This window comes from Manis javanica, chromosome 4, assembly GCF_040802235.1.
Source record: "Manis javanica isolate MJ-LG chromosome 4, MJ_LKY, whole genome shotgun sequence".
Lineage (NCBI taxonomy): Eukaryota > Metazoa > Chordata > Mammalia > Pholidota > Manidae > Manis > Manis javanica.
Genome location: NC_133159.1, coordinates 162,541,495 through 162,562,169, shown reverse-complemented (window position 1 = coordinate 162,562,169; position 20,675 = coordinate 162,541,495). Strand labels below are relative to the sequence as shown.

The 20,675-nt window shown below is 36.7% G+C and overlaps 1 protein-coding gene across 1 annotated transcript in view; it reads left to right on the top strand.

Moving 5' to 3' along the window:
* The window catches only part of LOC140849160 (serine/threonine-protein kinase TAO1-like), a 42,853-nt gene extending 22,522 nt beyond the window's left edge, over nucleotides 1-20,331 (top strand). Inside the window, 6 exon segments of the mRNA XM_073235657.1 lie at nucleotides 4,630-4,758; nucleotides 7,306-7,509; nucleotides 9,454-9,693; nucleotides 13,991-14,173; nucleotides 18,163-18,399; nucleotides 18,402-20,331. Of these exon segments, the coding sequence (XP_073091758.1) occupies nucleotides 4,630-4,758; nucleotides 7,306-7,509; nucleotides 9,454-9,693; nucleotides 13,991-14,173; nucleotides 18,163-18,399; nucleotides 18,402-18,587 (1,179 nt within the window). The 3' untranslated portion in view covers nucleotides 18,588-20,331.
* Nucleotides 20,332-20,675: the final 344 nt, after the last annotated feature.

The following is a 20,675-nucleotide window of genomic DNA, read 5'->3' as shown; positions in this document are numbered from 1 at the left end:
TTTTAGGAGAATTCAACACACCACTCACTCCAAAGTACAGATCAACCAGACCGAAAATAAGTAAGGAAACAGAGGTACTGAACAACACATTAGAACAGATGGACCTAACAGATATCTACAGAATGCTCCACCCAAAAGCCACAGGATACACATTCTTCTCAGGTGCACATGGAACATTTTCAAGAATCGATTATATACTAGACTACAAAAAAGAATGTCAGTAAATACAAAAATATTGAAATTGAACCAACCAGCTTCTCAGGCCACAAAGGTATGAAACTAGAAATAAATTACTCAAAGAAAATGAAAAGACCCACAAACCCATGGAGGCTTAACAACATGCTCCTAAATAATCAATGGATCAATGACCAAATAAAAACAGATCAAGCAATGCAAAATCTGTGGGATGCAGCTAGGGCTGTACTAAGAGGGAAGTATATTGCAATAGAGGCCTGCCTCAGGAAAGAAGAAAAACCCGATATGAACAGTCTAAACTCACAATTAACAAAACTAGAAAAAGTAGAACAAATGAGGCCCAAAGTCAGTAGAAGAGGGACATAATAAAGATTAGAGCAGGCTTACATGAAATTGAGAAGAATAAAACAATAGAATCAATGAAAGCAGGAGCTGGTTCTTTGAGAAAATAAGCAGAATGGAAAAACCCCTAGCCAGACTTATCAAGAAAAAAAGAGTGTCTAGAAATGAGAAAGGAAAAATCACTATGGGCACTACAGAAATACAAAGAATTATTAGAGAATATGGTGAAAAATTTTATGCTTAGAAACTTGATAACCCAGAAGGAATGAACAACTTTCAAGAAAAGTACAACCTTCCTTGGCAGACCCAGAAAGGAACAGAAAATGTGAACAGATCAATTACCTGCAGCAAAACTGAATTGGTAATAAAAATCTACCTAAAATAAAACTCTTGGAGCAGATGCCTTCACTGCTGAATTTTATCAGACATTTGGTGAAAATCTAATACCCATCCTCCTTAAAGCTTTCCAAAAAGTAGACAAGGAGGGAATACTTCCACCCTCATTCTATGAGGCCAGCATCACTCTAATTCCAAAATTAGGCAAATACACCACAAAAAAAGAAAATTATAGACCAATATCCCTGGTGAACATAGACACAAAAACACTCAACAAAATCATAGTGAAAAATATATCAAACAGATAGTCTATCATGATCAAGTACGATTTATTCCAGGGATGCAAGGATGGTACAACAGTTGAAAATCCGTCAGCATCATCCACCACATTAACTAAAATAAGGAGAAAAAGCACATGATCATCTCCATAGAAGCAGAAAAAGCAATCGACAAAGTTCAACATCCATTCATGGTAAAAAATCTCAAGAAAATGAGTATAGAGGGCAAGTACCTCAACATAGTAAAGGCCTCATATGACAAACCCAAAGCCAACATCATACTTAACAGTGAGAAGCTGAATAAGACATTCAATAAAAAGAAGATAGCGATAAATGGAATATAATATCCCTTGCTCATGGATAGGAAGAATTAATATTGTCAAAATGGCCACCCTGCTTGAAGCAATCTACCGATTCAGTGCAATCCCTATCAAAATGCCAATAGCATTTTTCAGTGAACTAGATCAAATAGTTCTAAAATTCATATGGAACCACGGAAGACCCCAAATAGCCAAAGCAATCATGAGAAGGAAGAATAAAGCTGGGGGCGGATTATGCTCCCCAACTTCAACCTCTACTGCAAAGGCAATTTGGTACTGGCACAAGAATAGGCCCAAAGACCAATGGAACAGGCTAGGGATCCCAGATATAAACCCAAGCAAATGTGGTTAATTAATATACCATAATGGAGCCATGGACATACAATGGGGAAATGACAGTGTCTTCAACAACTGGTGTTGGCAAAACTGGACAGCTACATGCAAGAGAATGAAACTGGATTATTGTCTAAACCCATACACAAAAGTAAATTCAAAATGGATCAAAGGCCTGAATGTAAGTCATGAAACCATAAAACTCTTAGAAGACAACATACGCAAAATCTCTTGAATATAAACATGAGCAACTTTTTCCTGGACGCATCTCCTTGGGCAAGGGAAACAAAAGCAAAAATGAACAAATGGGACTACATCAAGCTTCTGTACAGCAAAGGACACCATCAGCAGAACAAAAAGGCATCCTACAGTATGGGAGAATATATTTGTAAACAACATATCCGACAAGTGATTAACATCCAAAATATGTAAAGCGTTCACATGCCTCAACACCCAAAAAGCAAATAACCCAATTAAAAAATGGTCACAGGATATGAACAGATGCTTCTCCAAAGAAGAAATTCAGATGGCCAAGAGGCACTTGAAAAGATGCTCCATATCACTAATTACCAGGGCAATGCAAATTAAAAGCACAATGAGATATCACCTCATACCATTTAGCATGGCCAACATCGAAAAGACTAGGAACAACAATGGTGGCTAGAATGCAGAGGAAGGGGATCCCTCCTACACTGCTGGTGGGAATGTAAACTAGTTCAACTATTGTGGATAGCAATATGGAGGTTCCTCAAAAAACTAAAAATAGAGATTCCATTTGGCCCGTGAATTCCACTCCTAGGAATTTACCCAGAGAAAAAAGTTGTCAGATTGAAGAAGACATATGCACCCTTATGTTTATCACAGCACTATTTACAATAGCCAAGATATGGAAGCAACCTAAGTGTCCATCAGTAGTTGGATGGATAAAGAAGAAGTGGTACATATGCACAATGGAATACTTTTTAGCCATAAGAAAGAAACAAATCCTACCATTTGCAGCAACATGGATGTAGCTAGACGGTATTATGCTCAGTGAAATAAGTTAGGGAAAGAAAGACAAGTACCAAATGATTTCCCTTATTTGTGGAGTATAACAATGAAGCAAAACTGAAGGAACAAAGCAGCAGACTCACAAACTCCCAAGAAGGAACTAGCGGCTACCAAAGGGAAGGTGTGCAGGAGGGCAGTTGGGGAGGGAGATGGAAGGGCATTGAGGGCTATTAGGATCAGTACACATGGTGTGGGGGGATCATGGGGAAGACAGTGTAGCACAGAAAAGACATGTAGTGACTGTGGCATCTTACAACACCGATGGGCAGTGACTGCAATGGCGTATGGGGGGAACTCGATGATATATGTGGATGAATGTAGTAACCACATTATTTTTCATGTGAAACCATCATAAGTGTATATCAAAGATACCTTAATGAAAAAAAAAGTCGTTAAGTATTCTGTTCTATGCCTTGGGTACTTTGGTTATCTGAGGAGTTTGATAAATCAGTTAGTAGGTGATTCAGGTTCTAAAAAAAATTTATCATTCCCTATGTACTTTTTGGAAACCTTAAATTTATAGTAGCATTTTTATATCAGAAGAATTGAAGAGTACTGTAGTATACAGAGAATGTTAAATTAAGAGAAATTAAGAGGGTTTCAGATTCACATTTAGCCCATTTGTTTACTACAAATAAGTATCATTCTACTGTATGATAAAGGTGCATTTTTTTAGGAGTCTTTTGTGAAAACTGGTTTCTAATTTCCTTGGTGTCCCTTTAGTTTCAATTTATTTTGATAATCACAGTTGTCAAGTAAAATGTAAACTTCTCAATAAATTTACACCATATCTTCAAATATGTCTGCAAAAAAAGAAGAATCACCGTCTCACAGTAATAGAGAATTTAGCAAAATAATTTCTGGTGTAAATGAATATTTGATTTTGAAATAATTTGGCAAAAGAATATAGAAATATTTAGAATCCTGTTTGGTGTTGTACTTTCTTGAATACTTTGTAAACAGGTAGATACTAACATTTTTAGGAAAGGAATTCATGAAACAGGATGTACAATATGATTTTAGATTTGTTTTATATATTTATATCAATATCTATACATGCCTAGAAAAAATTAGGAAGGGTATGCACCAAAATGTTTATATTGGTTATCTCCGTGTGGTAAAATCATGCAAGATTTTTCTTCTTTGTGTTTTTCTGTATTTCCTAAATGTTCTACAATGAATATGTATAGTTCACCCTTGAATAACAGGTTTGAACTGCACAGGCCCATTTATACACATATTTTTTTCAATAAAGGTCTTGGAAAATGTTTTGGGAGACAGTTTAAAGATCATTTTCTTTTTCCTAGCTTTCTTTATTGTAAGAATACAGTATATAATTTATACAACATACAGAATATGTGTGAATATCTGTTCATGTTGTTGGTAAGGCTGCCAGTCAGCAGTATGCTTTTAGTAGTTAATACACAAGTCCAGCTAGATAAAAGGTCATAACTTAATTACATTTGTTTTGTTTTATTAGTGAGGGGGGTCGGGCAGCATACTCTAGTTAAATGGGGGGGAACGGTGAAAACACTGACCCTGTAAAAGATCAGCATTTTAAAGATGAGTTCCATTTTAGTGTTTCTCTGAAATTCAAATCATAAGGATGCTGAGTAATATTTGTTAATAATTTATTGGATATTCTTGTTTTGGTAATGATTATACTGATTTTATATTCTTAGGTGGGAGGAAATATCTTTGCTAATGTGTATTAAACTGCTGCTTTGAAGCTTATCTGCTTAGCTAATTTGATCCATTTAAAAATTTTCCTATAGGCTGAACTGATGTCCAGTGAGGAGAACAAATTTCAACAACGTATTCAGGCTGAGCAGAAGAAAGAACTGAATAGCCTTTTGAAGTCCCAGAAGAGAGAATACAAACTTCGAAAGGAACAACTTAAGGAGGTATTTACTTTATAAAAATTTTCAAGCCACTTACCTGCTTACTGATTATATCCAATATTGATCTACTCGTAGAACCATTAAGATAAAATTTTCTTTTGTTTGTGGCCACTAACAATATACCAGTTTAAGTGAGGACATTGATTATAACCTATTACTTTTCAATGGCTGAGATCCTCAGTTGAGTGGGATCTAAAAAGAGTGATCTCTTTAAAATATGAATTATTTTATAAAGCTTTTATTTATAGTAGCTTTCCTAAGCACTTATTAAGTAACTGAGTCACTAGAAATAAAAATATTTTAGCTATGAAAAAGAGCCATACATCTCTTCCTTTAAAAGTAAATCATACCTTCTTACTTTGGGCTCAGATTACAATAATTTGTTCTTATTCTGATTTTAACACAGAATAAGGATAAGAGACATTTCTTCTCATCCCATTTTCTTTACTAGGAAAGCATGCTAATTATGTCTTTATGGCTACAGGATTTCATGTGTGTTTGCCCTTTATGTGCTGCTTTCTTGAACTTATTTTTATCACAGATCTAGTCTAACTGTGAGGAAAGCCATGTTGTCCTAAGGCAATTTCTGAAAGGGGATTATTATTCAGGATAGTGGTCAGGACAGGAAAATGATTTGTGTCAACTATAGTATCTTTATTATATTGCAGAGAATATAAATCATCCATCTTTCATAGGTATAAGATGATTTTTCAGAGACTATTGACCTTATGGTTCTTCACCTGTTATTCAAGAAACAAACCAATTCTTTATTACTTTTGTGGATAAGATACTCAAACACATAAATATAAAAAGCACATAAACTTGTAGTTCTCAACTGAAGGATGTCAATGAGAAGACAGAGATAATACAGGCGTATACACAAAGAATCATTTGGCTATGTTTTTCAAAATCTTTTGCCAAGGAAATTCCCCACCCACCGAGACTTCCCCAGTTTACACCCTCTTTTACAGACTGATGGACTGAAATTTTTAGTCCATGTAATTAATTATTAGCATGCAGATAAATTAATCTTGATAAAATAACCATAATCTCTTTGGTACAGTGCTTTCTTGTGTATAGGAATTTGACCTATAATTAGATATATAAGTCTTATTAAGGACATTGGTGGCACAAAGCCTTGCTATATATACCCTGCCGAGTGAGGTTCATTGATAAAATTTTTCCAACTTTAAAGAGTGTAACCTGCTATGTATTCCCATTACTGTAATCTAAAAGCTAAACTCAATACTAGAACATGGGATTTGAAAAGATGGTAAACAGGATTCCCAACTGTCAATAAATATCCAACAAAATGCAGTTCTATAGTTGTTTCCTAGTGAAATCAGGTTTTAGTTTTATAAATGAATGTGTTGGTTTAGATAATCCTTTAAGCATATAATTCATAGTCTAACTAATAAGCTCGTTTTCTTTTAGAAGGTAGTTTTGTGTCTGCATGTGTGTGTGTGTGTGTGTGTGTGTGTGTGTGTGTGTGTGTGTGTGTTCATTTAGAATGATTATTATCAGTATAGAGGAAGGGACCTACTATAGTCTTAGTGGGTGGGAAATTTCCTTGGCCAAAGATTTTGAAAAACATAGGCAAGTGATTCTTTCTGTATATGCCTGTATTATCCCTGTCTTCTCATTGACATCCTTAAGTTGAGAACTACAAGCTCATGTGCTTTTTATTTTTATGTGTTTGAGTATCTTATCAATGAAAGTAATGAATCATCGGTTTCTTTCTTGAACAACAGATGAAGAACCATAAGGTTAACAGTCTCTAAAAAATCATCTTAGACCTAGGAAAGATGGCTGATTTATATTCTCTGCAAGGTTGATGCCTTGTAGGTTGAAATATACTAGTATTGATTAGCATCCTTGGGTTTGCATCATTGAATGTATTGTCAGTATTCTCATCCTATCCAGTATAAATAAATTTTTTAGGTAGTTTGTGAGATGATGTTTAAAATGCTGTAGAAAAACATTGGTCTTGCCTTGTTCAGTGGTTACAGTGCTGAAGACTAAATCTATTCTAAACGGTCTCTATTTTCCTGTGGTTTTGTTGATTTTCCATTTAATTTCTGGTCTTTTATACTGAGCCCATCCTTAACTTTGCCAAAAACTTAGTATTTCAATTGTTGAAAGCCAAGAAGTGAGACATAACTATATTTTAACCTTAATTTTAATTCATGTGTGATTTTTACTTGAAAGCACTGTCTTCTTCCCCCTTTTGGGAGGATTTCAAACAAAGATGTTTTACTCCATTCACCAATCATTGCGTGCTTTCAAAGCTACGAGCCATCCTAAATATAGCTGTGCAAAGCTAAAAAGTGTGCATGTTTTCTAGTGTATGTTTTCTCTTTTCTGTCCTACTTCATGGATAACTCCAGAAACAGAAAAATACTACCTACCTCCTTTAAGGTCATTGCCCTGCCTGCCCATGAGAGAGGGCACAAATTAAGTATTTTTACTGAAGATTACCAGCTATCAAACAGTATATTCATGTAGTTAATTTTTATGTATTTTGAACTCAGTTGTTTTTTATCTTGCCAGGAGCTGAATGAAAACAAGAGCACCCCAAGAAAAGAAAAACAGGAATGGCTTTCAAGCCAGAAACAGAACATACAGCATTTCCAAGAAGAGGAGAAGACCAATCTTCTTCAACATCAGAAACGGTACCTAGAGCTGCAATGCCGTTGCTTGAAAAGAAAGTTGCTACTTGGGAGCCATAACTTGGAGCAGGACCTTCTCAGGGAGGTATGTTTAAATGGTGTGAAATTAGAATCTTCCTGAAAATATGTCAGTCACATCCCACCCTCAGGGCCTTAGAGCACCTCTGCTTGCCTTTGCCTAAGTCCTTCTTCCCTGGAAACCCAACCCACACGATTCACCTTCTCCCTCACTTCATATCTCCTCAATTCTGATCTCCAAATCCTCCTCCCTTCTTTAAATATTCTTGCACTCCTCTCTCTCTCTCTCACACACACACACACCACACACACACATACACACATATGTGCACACACTTTTTATGGGGATCTCTCTCTCCCCAAGTAGAATGGAAATTAGATCAAGTCCCAGGTTCTGTTCAGGGCTTTTATATCCAGTGGCTAGATATATCCAGGCCTTGTAGCTAGTGGCTGGCCCATAATAGGTATTCAATAAATATGTATTAAATAAATATTTAATAAATATTAAATCCACGAATGAAAGAACTGTTAATTTTTAATATGAGAAAATTAATTGGATAACTTATGCCTTTTCATCCAAAATGGGTGCCATGAGGTATATACTACCATTTAACATAATTTTATAAACATTAAATTATTCATTGGGAATATGTAGAAACTTATGCCAATGAAAACAACGGTACTCATTATCAGGTATGCCTATGAGCATAGATCAATTTATTTTCAAGAGTGGCTTAAAATAAACTTCAAGTATAACATAATTATTCAAATTCACTAATAAATTCAAGTTAAGACAATTGCATCAATTAGATAAGATCGGTCTAAAAAATTGATGAGTCCTAGTAGTGGCATGGAAAGTGGTCAATGTTGGTAAGAATATAAATTGATACTGCCATTTTGGAGCATAATTCAGCAGCTTTAACAATTTAATTTGCATGTATCTTCTACCCACCGAATCCGCTTCTAGAATTCTATCCTAAAGAAATAGTAACATAATTATATGGTGTATCATGTGTAGATGTTTATTGAAAATTTGTCATAAAGCAAAAAGTAGAAAAACTATGGCATCAGAAAGCAGAAGCTTCCAATAAAAATTTCTTTAAAAATCTGTATTTGTCCATTATATTTTTAGGTAAAGCAAGCATATTATATGCCTATAATATATATTGTTATTCAATTTTAAAACTGTATGTTTTTGTGTAATAGTTGTGTCACGATAAGCGTGGGGAAGGTTGGGAAACATATGCACCAAATGTTGGCCCCTGGAGAAGGGGCAGCGGAGGCAAAGGGGGCACGTCTGACTTCCTTCTACATAGTAAAAGAGAGAGAGTGTGTGAGTGTATGTGTGTGTGTTGTACATTTGATCTTTTAAACTGAAAAAAATTGTAGTAACATTTATTGATCATGAGGCAGGTATTCTGACAGCTTTCCCCGTATGAACTCATTTCACCCTCACGTTAATTTTATGAAACAGCTGTGTTATGGTCTCCATTTGAGAAGTAATGAAATGGAAGCACAGAGAGTTTAAGTAATTAACCCAAGGACTCACTGCTTGTCAGTAGCAGAGCCAGGATTTCGAAAGCAGGCAGCCTAGCCCTAGAGTCTTGTGTTCCTAACCCCTGCACTATACTGGGTACACTGCATGTAGTAGAATTGAATGTATACTCTGAAGAAAGTCAAAGGATGACTTAGAAATCCTGTTCAGATACAAAATTAGGAAACATAAATGACGGAAAGAGAGTAGAAAGGACATTAAGTCTCTTGGGACAGATGTGATATGTCTTAAGCTTATTGCTAAAAGTAGTATAAATAGTAAATGAACAGATAAGGCAATTGTGCTACTAATTGCCCATTTTCTACAGTTCCAGTAATAAAACTCTAATATTCACTGTGCAGTCATTACTGAATCAGAGAATTACATCTATATCCTGGTTATTCTGTTTCTTAGGATTTTTTTTCTCCTGGCATTGTACATCATCAAATTATGCCTTTGTCTTTTTTTATGGATTAGGAATTAAATAAAAGGCAGGCTCAAAAGGACTTAGAGCATGCAATGTTACTGCGACAGCATGAATCCACGCAAGAACTGGAGTTCCGCCACCTCAACACAGTGCAGAAGATGCGCTGTGAGTTGATGAGACTGCAGCATCAAGCCGAGCTCACTGACCAGCTGGAGCGTAATAAGCGGAGAGAGCGAGAACTAAGGCGGAAGCACGTCATGCAGGCTCGACAGCAGCCTAAGAGTCTGAAGGTACCTTTAGCCTAAGCTTCTTGGCAAAGGACAACACATAAAAGGCACATGTAAACAGTAAAAGTCTAAGCCAGATGTCTGTCATAAAGAAATTGAATAAGCTTTTTTCTTTTCATTTTAAGCATATTTGGTTAGTATTGGTGTAGAGGGTCTATAGCTGCAGACTTCAGCTTGTGTATTTCTCAGCAGAGTACCAAAAAAATGGCCAGAACTTTTTAACTGTAGAAAGTGTCATAAATAAGATTCAAAATTCTCATTTTAAGTGTACCCAAATGTCCAGTGTTGATACTGCAATCTACATATCAACATCCTAACCTGCTGCCTTCTCTCTGTTGTTCCAAGTTTTATAGTTTTGGAATCTTATTTCCTCTGAATGTGATTTGTATCCAAAAGAGGCGGTAAGTTCTTAATTAGTACAGAAACCAGTGAATGAAAAACGCCTTTTTACCCCCTCTCCCTTCATTGTCAATACTCATCTTTAGAGGAATAGTGGAATTATCACACTGTTACTCCCATTCTTTCTGTGTTTGGTAACATAGGTAAGACCGGGGCATGTGTAGTTGGAGTGTATTTTTTTAATTAGTACATCAGAGTGAAGGAGGTATTACATGCTCTCTTGTAGACAAATAAGGAAAGACAAGTGTTGGTGATATATCATATCAAAGGACTTTAAATTTTGTATTTGCTTTGATAGAGAAATTTATTTATATGATACAAAATTCAAAAGATGCCAAAGTGTATGTATTATAAACTTAAAGGTTTCCCTCTCCTTGTTCTTTAGGCCACCTGGTCCAGCCCCCTCTACCAAAATCAACCAGAGTTAACAATTCCAAGGAATTTTCTAATTTTATAACTTGTAATAAATACGTGAAGTATAATCACATGAATCTTAATAAACAAAAAACCAAAATGACCCACTATATATGTTGTCACCCACAGTAGTACCTCAGTTAATCTGTACATGTCTCCGCATTGTAAACTTGTGTTTACATCCAATGAAGCCCGGTTTCACGGTATCTCCTTTACCCTCTTTTTCGATCTCTGACAATTTAACTATAAAACTATCAGGTAACACTTACCTGAATAACTCTCCTGAAGTCAAGTGAAATTCACTCACAGAAGTAATCTGTGTCCAAACCAGAAGCTAAACCTTACCTAGTGGTGTCTCCGATTCCTATTCAACTCCATTCATACAAGTTGTCCTGAACAAAACACAGAAGCAAAGCTAATATTTATCCTTTCTTGTGAGTCTAAGTAAAATTTTATACTTTGCTGTATCTTCAAAACAGCTAATGAACATCGTTTACAGAGTGGCTCGTACGTTGACTACCCTCATAACCATCATTAGTTAATGCTTATCACAATCAGAATTCATAATGATTTTCCAGATTTATTTTGTCTTTGTAGTGGTTACATAGTAGAGGTTCTCACCAAAAGATATTTAAAGCATGTCTATAAAATGAATTACAGTTTTAAAGTGAGCAGCACCCAGAAGTAAACCGAACTGAAAGCTTGTTTAGTTTTCTTTGGTCAGACCATGAATCTGATAGGACTTCATTTCTCTGGGGCTTGGAATAGGTTAGTTGTTTGCTGTTTAACCCTTCCTTTTGGTTCCCTGTTGTGGCCCCCTTCTCCGTTTGAAAGCTTGGAGACACTAGTCTGATTTTCAGATACTGTTAAAAAATCAAGGGGAAAAATAATGTCTCACAGTCATAGGCAGACTTCAGATAGAAAACGTCCTTCTCATGATACATAAGCTCAAGATTTTCCGTAAAAGAAATTGTTCTGTTACTTCAGTGGGAAAGAAAATCACCATGTTCCTCTTAGTTGTATATATCTATCTACTTGCCCAATTTGAACAAAATAGACTCTTTTTTTTAAATTAAGGTATCATTGATAAACAATCTTAAGAAGGTTTCACATGAGCAACATTGTGGTTTCAACATTCACTCATACTATGAAGTCCCCCCCAACCCACTGCAGTCACTGTCCATCAGCGTAGTAAGACACTATAGAGTTAGTACTGTCTTCTCCGCGCTGTGCTGCGTGCCCCATGACCCCACTACATTGTGAGTGCTAATAATAGTGCCCCTTAATCCCCTTCTCCCTCCCTCCCCACCCACACTCCCCAATCCCTTCCTTTTTGGTAACCCTAGTCCCTTCTTGGAGAAAACAGACTATTTTAACATCATGTCATTTCATTTATGTAAGTAATAGTTGCAACTTTTTAAGATAAATTTGTATTTACTATGTAGTAGTTCAACTTCAATAGTTGCAACTATTCCAACTTTCTCTAAGACTTTAAGGGGGATAGGAGGACTTCAGTTTGCACACTTAGGTGAGCTGACAGTATTTGTAGACATTGGGGCACCATTTCTGAGGAATGACTTGGGTAAACACCTATTGTTTATCTGCCATTTCTTCATCTGCCATTAGGTGACGTTTTGTCAGTATTAAGTGATTAAGAAACAACTGGAACATGTTTATCCTGCTTTCACTTGGGGGAAACATTGAGGAATATAGTTTATTCTTGGTATAAGTATTAATCTTGTTGAAAAAATTTTCCAGGGCATTCCTTTTTGTCATTAGCTAGTGATATGGAGTGTCTATAGTTTTCTTGGCAATATATTTGAATACTTAAAAGTTTTTTAAAGAATGGAGGTGGTTACACAAAGTCAGAAGAGAATTCTAAATTTCACTGTTCCATTTCTGGCTAACTTGGAGGAATTTTATTAACCAAGGGCAGGATTTAAGGGCAGTGCTAAGCGTAACTAAACCAAGAGTTTGTCTTTCTAGCTAGACATTTCTTGACCCTTCACAGAATAAAGGTACATGACTATGACTTAGTACCTCAATTGGTGTAAAATGCAGAAAAGGATATATATTTGATTTTGTAGTATGGGAGCAAAGAGTGGGAACTAGTTCCTTGACAAGAGTGTTTGGTCATACACGCATTTGCACACTTAGTCAACCATTCAATATCTGGCAGTATATATATTGAGGTAAATAATTTCAACTGTAGGTTCTGCCTTTGTGTAGGAAATGAGTGTTGTTACTTGTAGGCTTGATGGCTATACCTTATGAAATATAGCACATCTTACTACATTTTATTGAAACTTGAGTTCATAGAATTATTAACCTGTGACTTAAAGCCAGAGTTATTCTGTTTCTGAACTCAAATTATTTTATCTCAAAAATGTTTATGTAGTTCATGTCTGTTACCATTTCCACAAGAAGGGTTGTCCCTTCTCTTGCCTCATAACTTTTCTTTGACCTTTGAAAGATTAGTTAGCTGACTTCCAGGTTTTTGCTTGTGGTGCTAAAGAGTAAAGCCTAAGGAGAAGCAGACCCAAAACTTAGCCATCTTAACTGAGCAGTATGACCACATTAATGAAATGCTCTCCACTCGAGCTGTAAGTTTATTTTACTTAGGCAAAACAAATTTAGTGCCCCTTTCCTTCCACCACCCAAATAAAATCCCAACAATTGAAATATTAAGTTGGAGATGAAAATGCTGCTGTACCTTGGGAAATAGTGAAGGTGGTCCATATTCTTCTTGTTCTCAGCATTGCTTGGAAATATGCAGGATGCATATGTAATTCTCTTTGATACACTTGGTCATGAGGTTCCACATAGGCTCTCTGCTGGTGCCTTGCAGAGGTTTAGTACGTATACCAACAGTGCATCAAGATTGGAGAAGCAGCTTTGTTAAGCAGGGTTCAAAAAGTAGCGCTTTACCGGGAATCCAGATGGTCACATTTGAGTGCAGGCACAAAATAATTGCTATGTCAGTTTACAGACTTTTTCTTAATGGGCCAGATAGTAAATATTTTAGGAGGAAAAACTGAGGTTATTATGTGGGTATTTACATAGCCATTTAAAATGTGACCATTTCAGAATGTAAAAAACCATTCCTAATTAGTGGACTATTGAAAAACAAAAACAAAAAATCAGGTAGCTGTTCAGATTTGGCCCATAAGCTGTGGCATGCTTGTCCCTGTTCTGTAGTTATTTCCATTGGAGAGAAGACATTCCCAGTCTTACATCAATCAGATTCCGTTTTCCTTTAAAAAATAATGATTATTTAGGCATCATCCAAATAGCTTATGACAGCTTTATTCTTATAATGCCGTCATTGGTTGCTGTGTTTTCCTTTTCCAGAGATGTTTACTCCAAGATGTAAAAGAGAACGGTTGTGCCCTATAGAAGAGTAGTCTGCCTTAACTTACACGTCCTCCTTTCCATAGGTCATGAGAAGGTAGCTCACAGGAGGATGTATGTTTTCTTTCTCTTTCAGCCGCATTTGGATGAAGCGCAGGAGGCAGAGTGCCAGGCTTTGAAAACGCAGCTGCAGCAGGAACTGGAGCTGTTGACTGAACTTCAGAGCAAGATCAAAATGCAGGCTGAGGCACAACACGCTCAAGAGCTTCGGGAGCTGAAACGGAGGGTCTCCCTCCGCAAGGCACTCTTGAAACAACAGGTATGCGTAATAGAAAAAAGTAATTGTGCCAGGATTTGCTTTCATCAAAATCATTTCATAAATATATCTTCTTGATGACAGAGGTGGCATTAGATTGTTTTCACAATACCATATTTCCTTAATTCTAGTTTTGGTAGTGTTTTCTTTTTCTTTAAAATTACTGATTCAGTAATGAACCTTAAAATTAATGAGTGTGATGTATTAAAGGAATATATATACTTAAGTAGGAATTACTAGAGGAATGATGTGGAGTTATGTGAAGACAGTTGAATTGTAAAAGGATAGCTCTGGCTCCGTCTTCCTCCCTTCTTTTGTGTACCTAGTTGTACCTAAAGAAATTGGAGAGAAACTTGGATAGTGAAGGAAAAAACTTTAGTAATTGCTTGAGAGAGACAAGGAAAAGGGATCAGGAATATACTTTATTCATTCATCCCTGGTCTGAAACTGTACAGATTGATGCATTACTAGAAAAGAGAAGGTAAGACCAGTTTTACACAGATGAAGTGTCAGGCTGAAAATATTTCTAGATGTAGCTTTATTTATTTTACTTACTCTTTGTCATATATATTAGAACTAGAATCCCTAAATTCACTTGTGTCCTTTAAGGTACTGAGGCTGTATGTGTGTGTGTGTGTTGAAGAAAGAACAAAGGGTATAAGCTTTTGAGAAAGAAAGAGAGGAAAGGCATTTGTTTTGAGAAGTAGTAGAATACCACTTGTATCCAGGATTGAATGCTCTGTTCCAGAATTCCTGAGCCATAAGTTCCCAGCAGCTGGCATGTCTTAGGTCCATTGTAAGTTAACACATGCCTAATGGTTTTGTCTGTTAAAAATTGTCATTGCTTCTGGACCATTAATTGGCGCATAGATTTTCCTCTACTTTCTACAGTTCTTGTGATTAAAAATAGAATACCTCATTTCTATTAAAAATAAATGTTCTTAAAAACTCCACCAAAATAAGGTGTTGCTATTTCTGTGGCACAGCTGTCTTCATTACTGGCTCCTTTAAGAGGTACTTGCCTCTAAAAATTATCTCAATTGTGTTTCTCATTCAAGGTGGGAAGACAGAAACACATACAAATTTTTAGAAAAATGTAGTTGTCCCATGTACAGAATTCATAAATCTGCCTGATTTCAACTTGCATATTTAAAATTGAATCTAAAGTTCCATCTCTTATGCTTCAAAATTATCACTAAAAGAGAAACCTATAGTATTTCAGTAACAGTGTCATGAGAGAAGTATTGGTACTGTTTTATTTCTATTTTTAGCTCCACCTAGTGGCTCCGAGTTAAAGAGTGCTAATTAGTATCTTAGGTGTAGTCATTTCAATATATGAACTAAGGCCTTTATGTTCTACGAAACCAGGTAAAATGTTGGCATAGGGCTGATACCATTGCCAGAAGTGCAGTGGCACTCTCATACATTGTTAATGCATTTTGGAAAGCAATTTGGAAGTATATCAATGATCTTTGAAAATGTTAAGCAAAGAATTTAGAGAATTTAGAGAAAAGAAATCCTGAATACAGGAAAAGCAATATGCATAAATATGTTAATTATGGCATAGTTTATAATGGTTTTAAACACCTAACCATGTAAAATAATTAAGTGCTTATGACCAAGCCACTTAATAAAATCTTACTCAACCATTTAAATAATGGCTATAAAAATAGTATTAATGTGGAAAAATGCTTATGAGGTGTTGAATAAAATAAAGACAAATCACACTTAAAGTGAGTTGAACTAATACTTATAATGGCTCTTTTAATATGGTAGATTGGTTGTGGTGGTTTGTATTTGATAATAGACATGCATAAGATTTAGTATTAAAAATAATAAAAGAAACAGTGGAATAAATCTACAGTGCTTTGAGTTGCTGCTTGATTTTTAGGGCTCATGTTTATATTTCAAGTGAAGTGCATGACTATAAAGTAGTTTGGGGTCAGTCAGTTGGCAACTACCAAGGCAGTGATATACCCATGGTATGATTTGAAAACATTGTAACATCTGTATTTTCTGTACTTTGTGCCTACTGGTTGTACAGATAAGAAACAGTCATCTGAAAATAGAGGTGGAACCAGAGAGAATGTTAGTTGTTTCTAGATGTGTAATAATTCTGTTTGAAGATTGCTTTCAGCCTCCAAATGAAACAAGAATTGTCCTCCAGGTCCTCCAGGTGTTTCCATGCTAAATTGTGTGTTTTTAAAAGGGCACTTTAAAAAAGATACATAAGAGGGGACTTGATAATATGGGTAAATGTTGTAACCAAAATGTTGCTCATGTGAAACCTTCATAAGATTGTATATCAATGATAACTTAGTATAAAAAAAAGATACATAAAAATTAAGCACATTTGTTGAGCTAGATTTCTGTGTAGAGAACAATGACTATTGGCGTAAGTCCTCAAATATCTTAAAACCTAATTTAATACTTCTTTACAAATACTCTTTATTTCCTATTTTTTAAAAACTTTGTATCATGGAAATTTTCAAACAAAAAGTATTAGTGAAATTATTAAGAACTAGTACAATGAAGTCCCCAAATACTCATTACGCAACTTCAACAGCTATCAGTATCTTGCTTATATTTCATCTGTTTCCCAACTCCACATGCAGCTTTTTAGGGGAGCAGGATAGGGGGCAGAGTATCTGAAATATTTTAAAGCAAATCCCAGCATAGAATCATTTCACTGCAAACACAGATAAGGAAATAAGGACTCTTTTACTTCAACATAGTCATAATTCCATTGTGTTAACTAACAAAATTATAATAAATGTTTAAGATTACCTAATACTCAGTCCATACTTAGATTTCCCTTTGTATCTAAAAAAAGGTCTTCTTGGTTTATTTAGATTGGGGCCCAAACATGGTGTAGACGTTGCATTTGATTGTCTTTTAAGCCTTTTAGTCTCCTGTGCCCTTTTTTTTTTATTACTGTGGACTGGGTCATTTGCTTTGTAGGAATTCTCACATTTGAATTTGGCTGATTCCATCCTCATGGTGTCATTTAATGCATTCCTCTTTACTTTGCATTTCCTGTAAACTGGTCATTAGATCTAGGGGCATGATTACATTTACATTAATTTTTTTCCTTTTAAAAATTTTTGCGAGGAATGTTCATAAGGGTTACTGTGTTACACTTCCTTTTGCATCACATCAAAAGCTATATAATGTCTAGTTGTCCCACTTTGAAGTCATATTTGATGAGTGGGCTCAGATATTCTCATTCATCAACAATTTCTCCATCAACTTCTTCCCATTGTCATTGACTATTATGTATTTTTTCACACTAAAACTATTTCTAGTCAGCTATATATATTTGTAAACCTTTGAGTTGTCCAAAACTGATTCTGACGGCTACCCAACCACTGATTTCTAAGTACATAGAGTCTCCTAACTTTCTAATGGAAACTTTATGGTTTCTGTTTGTTTTTCACTTAATGCTCTGATCTTTCTGGAATATGGTATCAGATGAGATTCCATTTTTATTTTCTTCCAGATGGTTAGCCACTTGTGCCTGTGTTGTTTTTCCCATTAAATTAATTAGTGCTTTTGTCCTGCATTAAAAACTTACAAACTTCATTCTGTTTCTATTTTACTAATTACTGGTTCCTACACCAACACCATATTTATTACATTAGAGTGACCTTACGGTGTATCTAATAAGGCTACATTCTCCTTACACATTTTCTTTTTCAATCTTTTTACCTAATGGTTTTGGTAGCCATTCATGATAATTGCCTTGATTTATTATCTCAATAGAGATTATTACCTTTGCTTTTAAGAACTTAATTTTACACATTTTAGCAATATAAGTTATATATGATTCCTACAGTACATCTCTTTGATTTTTAAATGTACATCCTTTAAAATAGCCAGAGTGGACATTTTTATGATTCACTTTAAACCAGAATAATTATTGCTTCTGTAGTTTATATATTTTTTAAAATAAATGAGCTTTCTTTTTGCTTCCCCCCACCAACCCACAACAGATGGAAGAAGAGATATTGACATTTCAGAATGAGTGCAGTGAAAGAATACGAAGCCTGCTAGAGCGTCGAGCAAAAGAGATGAAAGCTTTCAAATCTGAAAGCGAGGGACTAGGTTTTGGAAACGACCTCTCTAACCTTGCCCCTGAGGCATTCAGCCAAACCCCCCCCGGAGCTCCTCACAGGGTGCATCCCATAGGTGGCCTACCACAAGCCTGGGGCCATCCAATACAAGGTGGGTCCCCAGCGATGCAGGTCACCCTTCTGAGCCAATGCATGGGGTACCCCGAGGTAGCAGTATGTGAGTTCGCAATAGCCTTCGGGTTCTGAGGCAGACAGCTGCCGGGGGATGAACGGAACAGGGCATGAACAGAAGCACCAGTGTCACTTGACAAATATCCAATGGGTCACACATGTCTTACACATGACCTAATAATTGAGAATGGTGAGGAGGAGCCAAGATGGCGGTGTGAGTAGGACAGCAGAAGTCTCCTCCCAAAAACATATATATTTTTGAAAATATTTTGAAAAGCATTCCTAAAACAGAGACCAGAAGATACAGTACAATAGCCAGGCTACATCTACATCTGCGAGAACCCAGTGCCTCACGAAGGGGATAAGATACAAGCCGTGGCCTAGCAGGACCAGAGGGAGCCCAGGACTGCTAAATACCCAGCCCTAGCCATCCGCACCAGAGCATGGACACACAGTGCGTGGTGTGCTGGATACTAGGGAAACTGAACAGTAAAACCTGCGAGCGGGTCCCCACGGCCGGCGCACCTGGGACAAAAGAAAAGCGTGTGCTTTTTGAAGGTCTTAAAGGGACAGGGGCCTCACAGCTGGATGGAGGCATCCCGGCATACAGCCCAGCAGCTGGGAATCCCCAGGAACTCCAGGTGCCCCAACCCCCTGGGCGACAACATAGCTTGGCGGCCCCCCACAGTGATAAACAGCCTCCCGCCCACTCCCCCTCTGGCGCGGCCCCACCAGAGCAGAGCAGCAGCCTAAAAGTGGCCACGCCCACAGCAACCGCACGGAGCTTACTCCACAGTAGCGGGGCAAGAATCAGAGACCCCATCTGCACGCAGCTGCCCAGTAAAAGCCACTAAGGGTCACCGTTCTCCCAGGAAAGGAAGGCCAGGAGCAAGTGGAAAGGGACTTTGATCTCCCAGCTGACACACATGCCAAGTGCCTACGACTACCTCTATCACCATGAAAAGGCAGAAGAATTTGATACAGACCAGACTAACCCAGACATCCATCCTCCCCTGAGAGGGAATCTGAGGAGATAGATTTAACCAATCTTCCTGAAAAAGAATTCAAAATAAAGGTCATAACCATGCTGATGGACTTGCAGAGAAATATGCAAGAGCTAAGGAGGGAGAACACAGAAATAAAACAATCTCCGGAAGGACTTAAAAGCGGAATGGACGAGATGCAAGAGGCCATTAATGGAATAGAAATCAATGAACAGGAACGCAGAGAAGCTGACACAGAGAGAGATAAAAGGATCTCCAGGAGTGAAAGAATATTGAGAGAACTATGTGACCAATCAAAATGGAACAATATCCACATTATAGGGGTACCAGAAGAGGAGAGAGAAAAAGGGATAAAAAGTGTCTTTGAAGAAATAATTGCTGAAAACTTCCCCAAACTGGGGGAGGAAATAGCCTCTCAGACCATGGAAGCACACAGAACTCCCAACACAAGGGACCCAAGGAGGACAAGACCAAGACACATAATAATTAAAATGGCAGAGATGAAGGACAAGGACAGAGTACTAAAGGCAGCCAGAGAGAGAAAAAAAGTCACCTACAAAAGAAAACCCTTCAGGTTATCATCAGACTTCTCAACAGAAACCTTACAGGCCAGAAGAGAATGGCATGATATATTTAATGCAATGAAAGAGAAGGGCCTTGAATGAAGGATACTATATCCAGCACGATTATCATTTAAATATGAAGGAGGGATTAAACAATTCCCAGAAAAGCAAAAATTGAGGGAAAGGCTAAACAGATGTCACCAGAGAAAATAAAATCACAGCAAAGAAAGCGGACCAATCAATTACTAACTAAAGGCAAAAAACAAAATCAACTACCCACAAAAGCAGTCAAAGGAAACACAAAAGAGCACACACACATACACACACACACACACACACACACACACACACACACACACACACACAGAAAAAAAACACCTAACATACAAAGAATGGAGGAGGAGGAATAAGAAGGGAGAGAAATGAAGAATCATCAGACTGTGTTTATGATAGCTTAATAAGTGAGTGAAGTTAGACAGTAAGATAGTAAAGAAGCTAACCTTGAACCTTTGGTAACCAAAACCTAAATCCTGCAATGGCAATAAGTACATATCTTTCAATAATCACTGTAAGTGTAAATGGACTGAATGCACCAATCAAAAGACACAGAGTAATAGAATGGATAAAAAAGCAAGACCCATCTATATGCTGCTTACAAGAGACTCACCTCAAACCCAAAGACATGCACAGACTA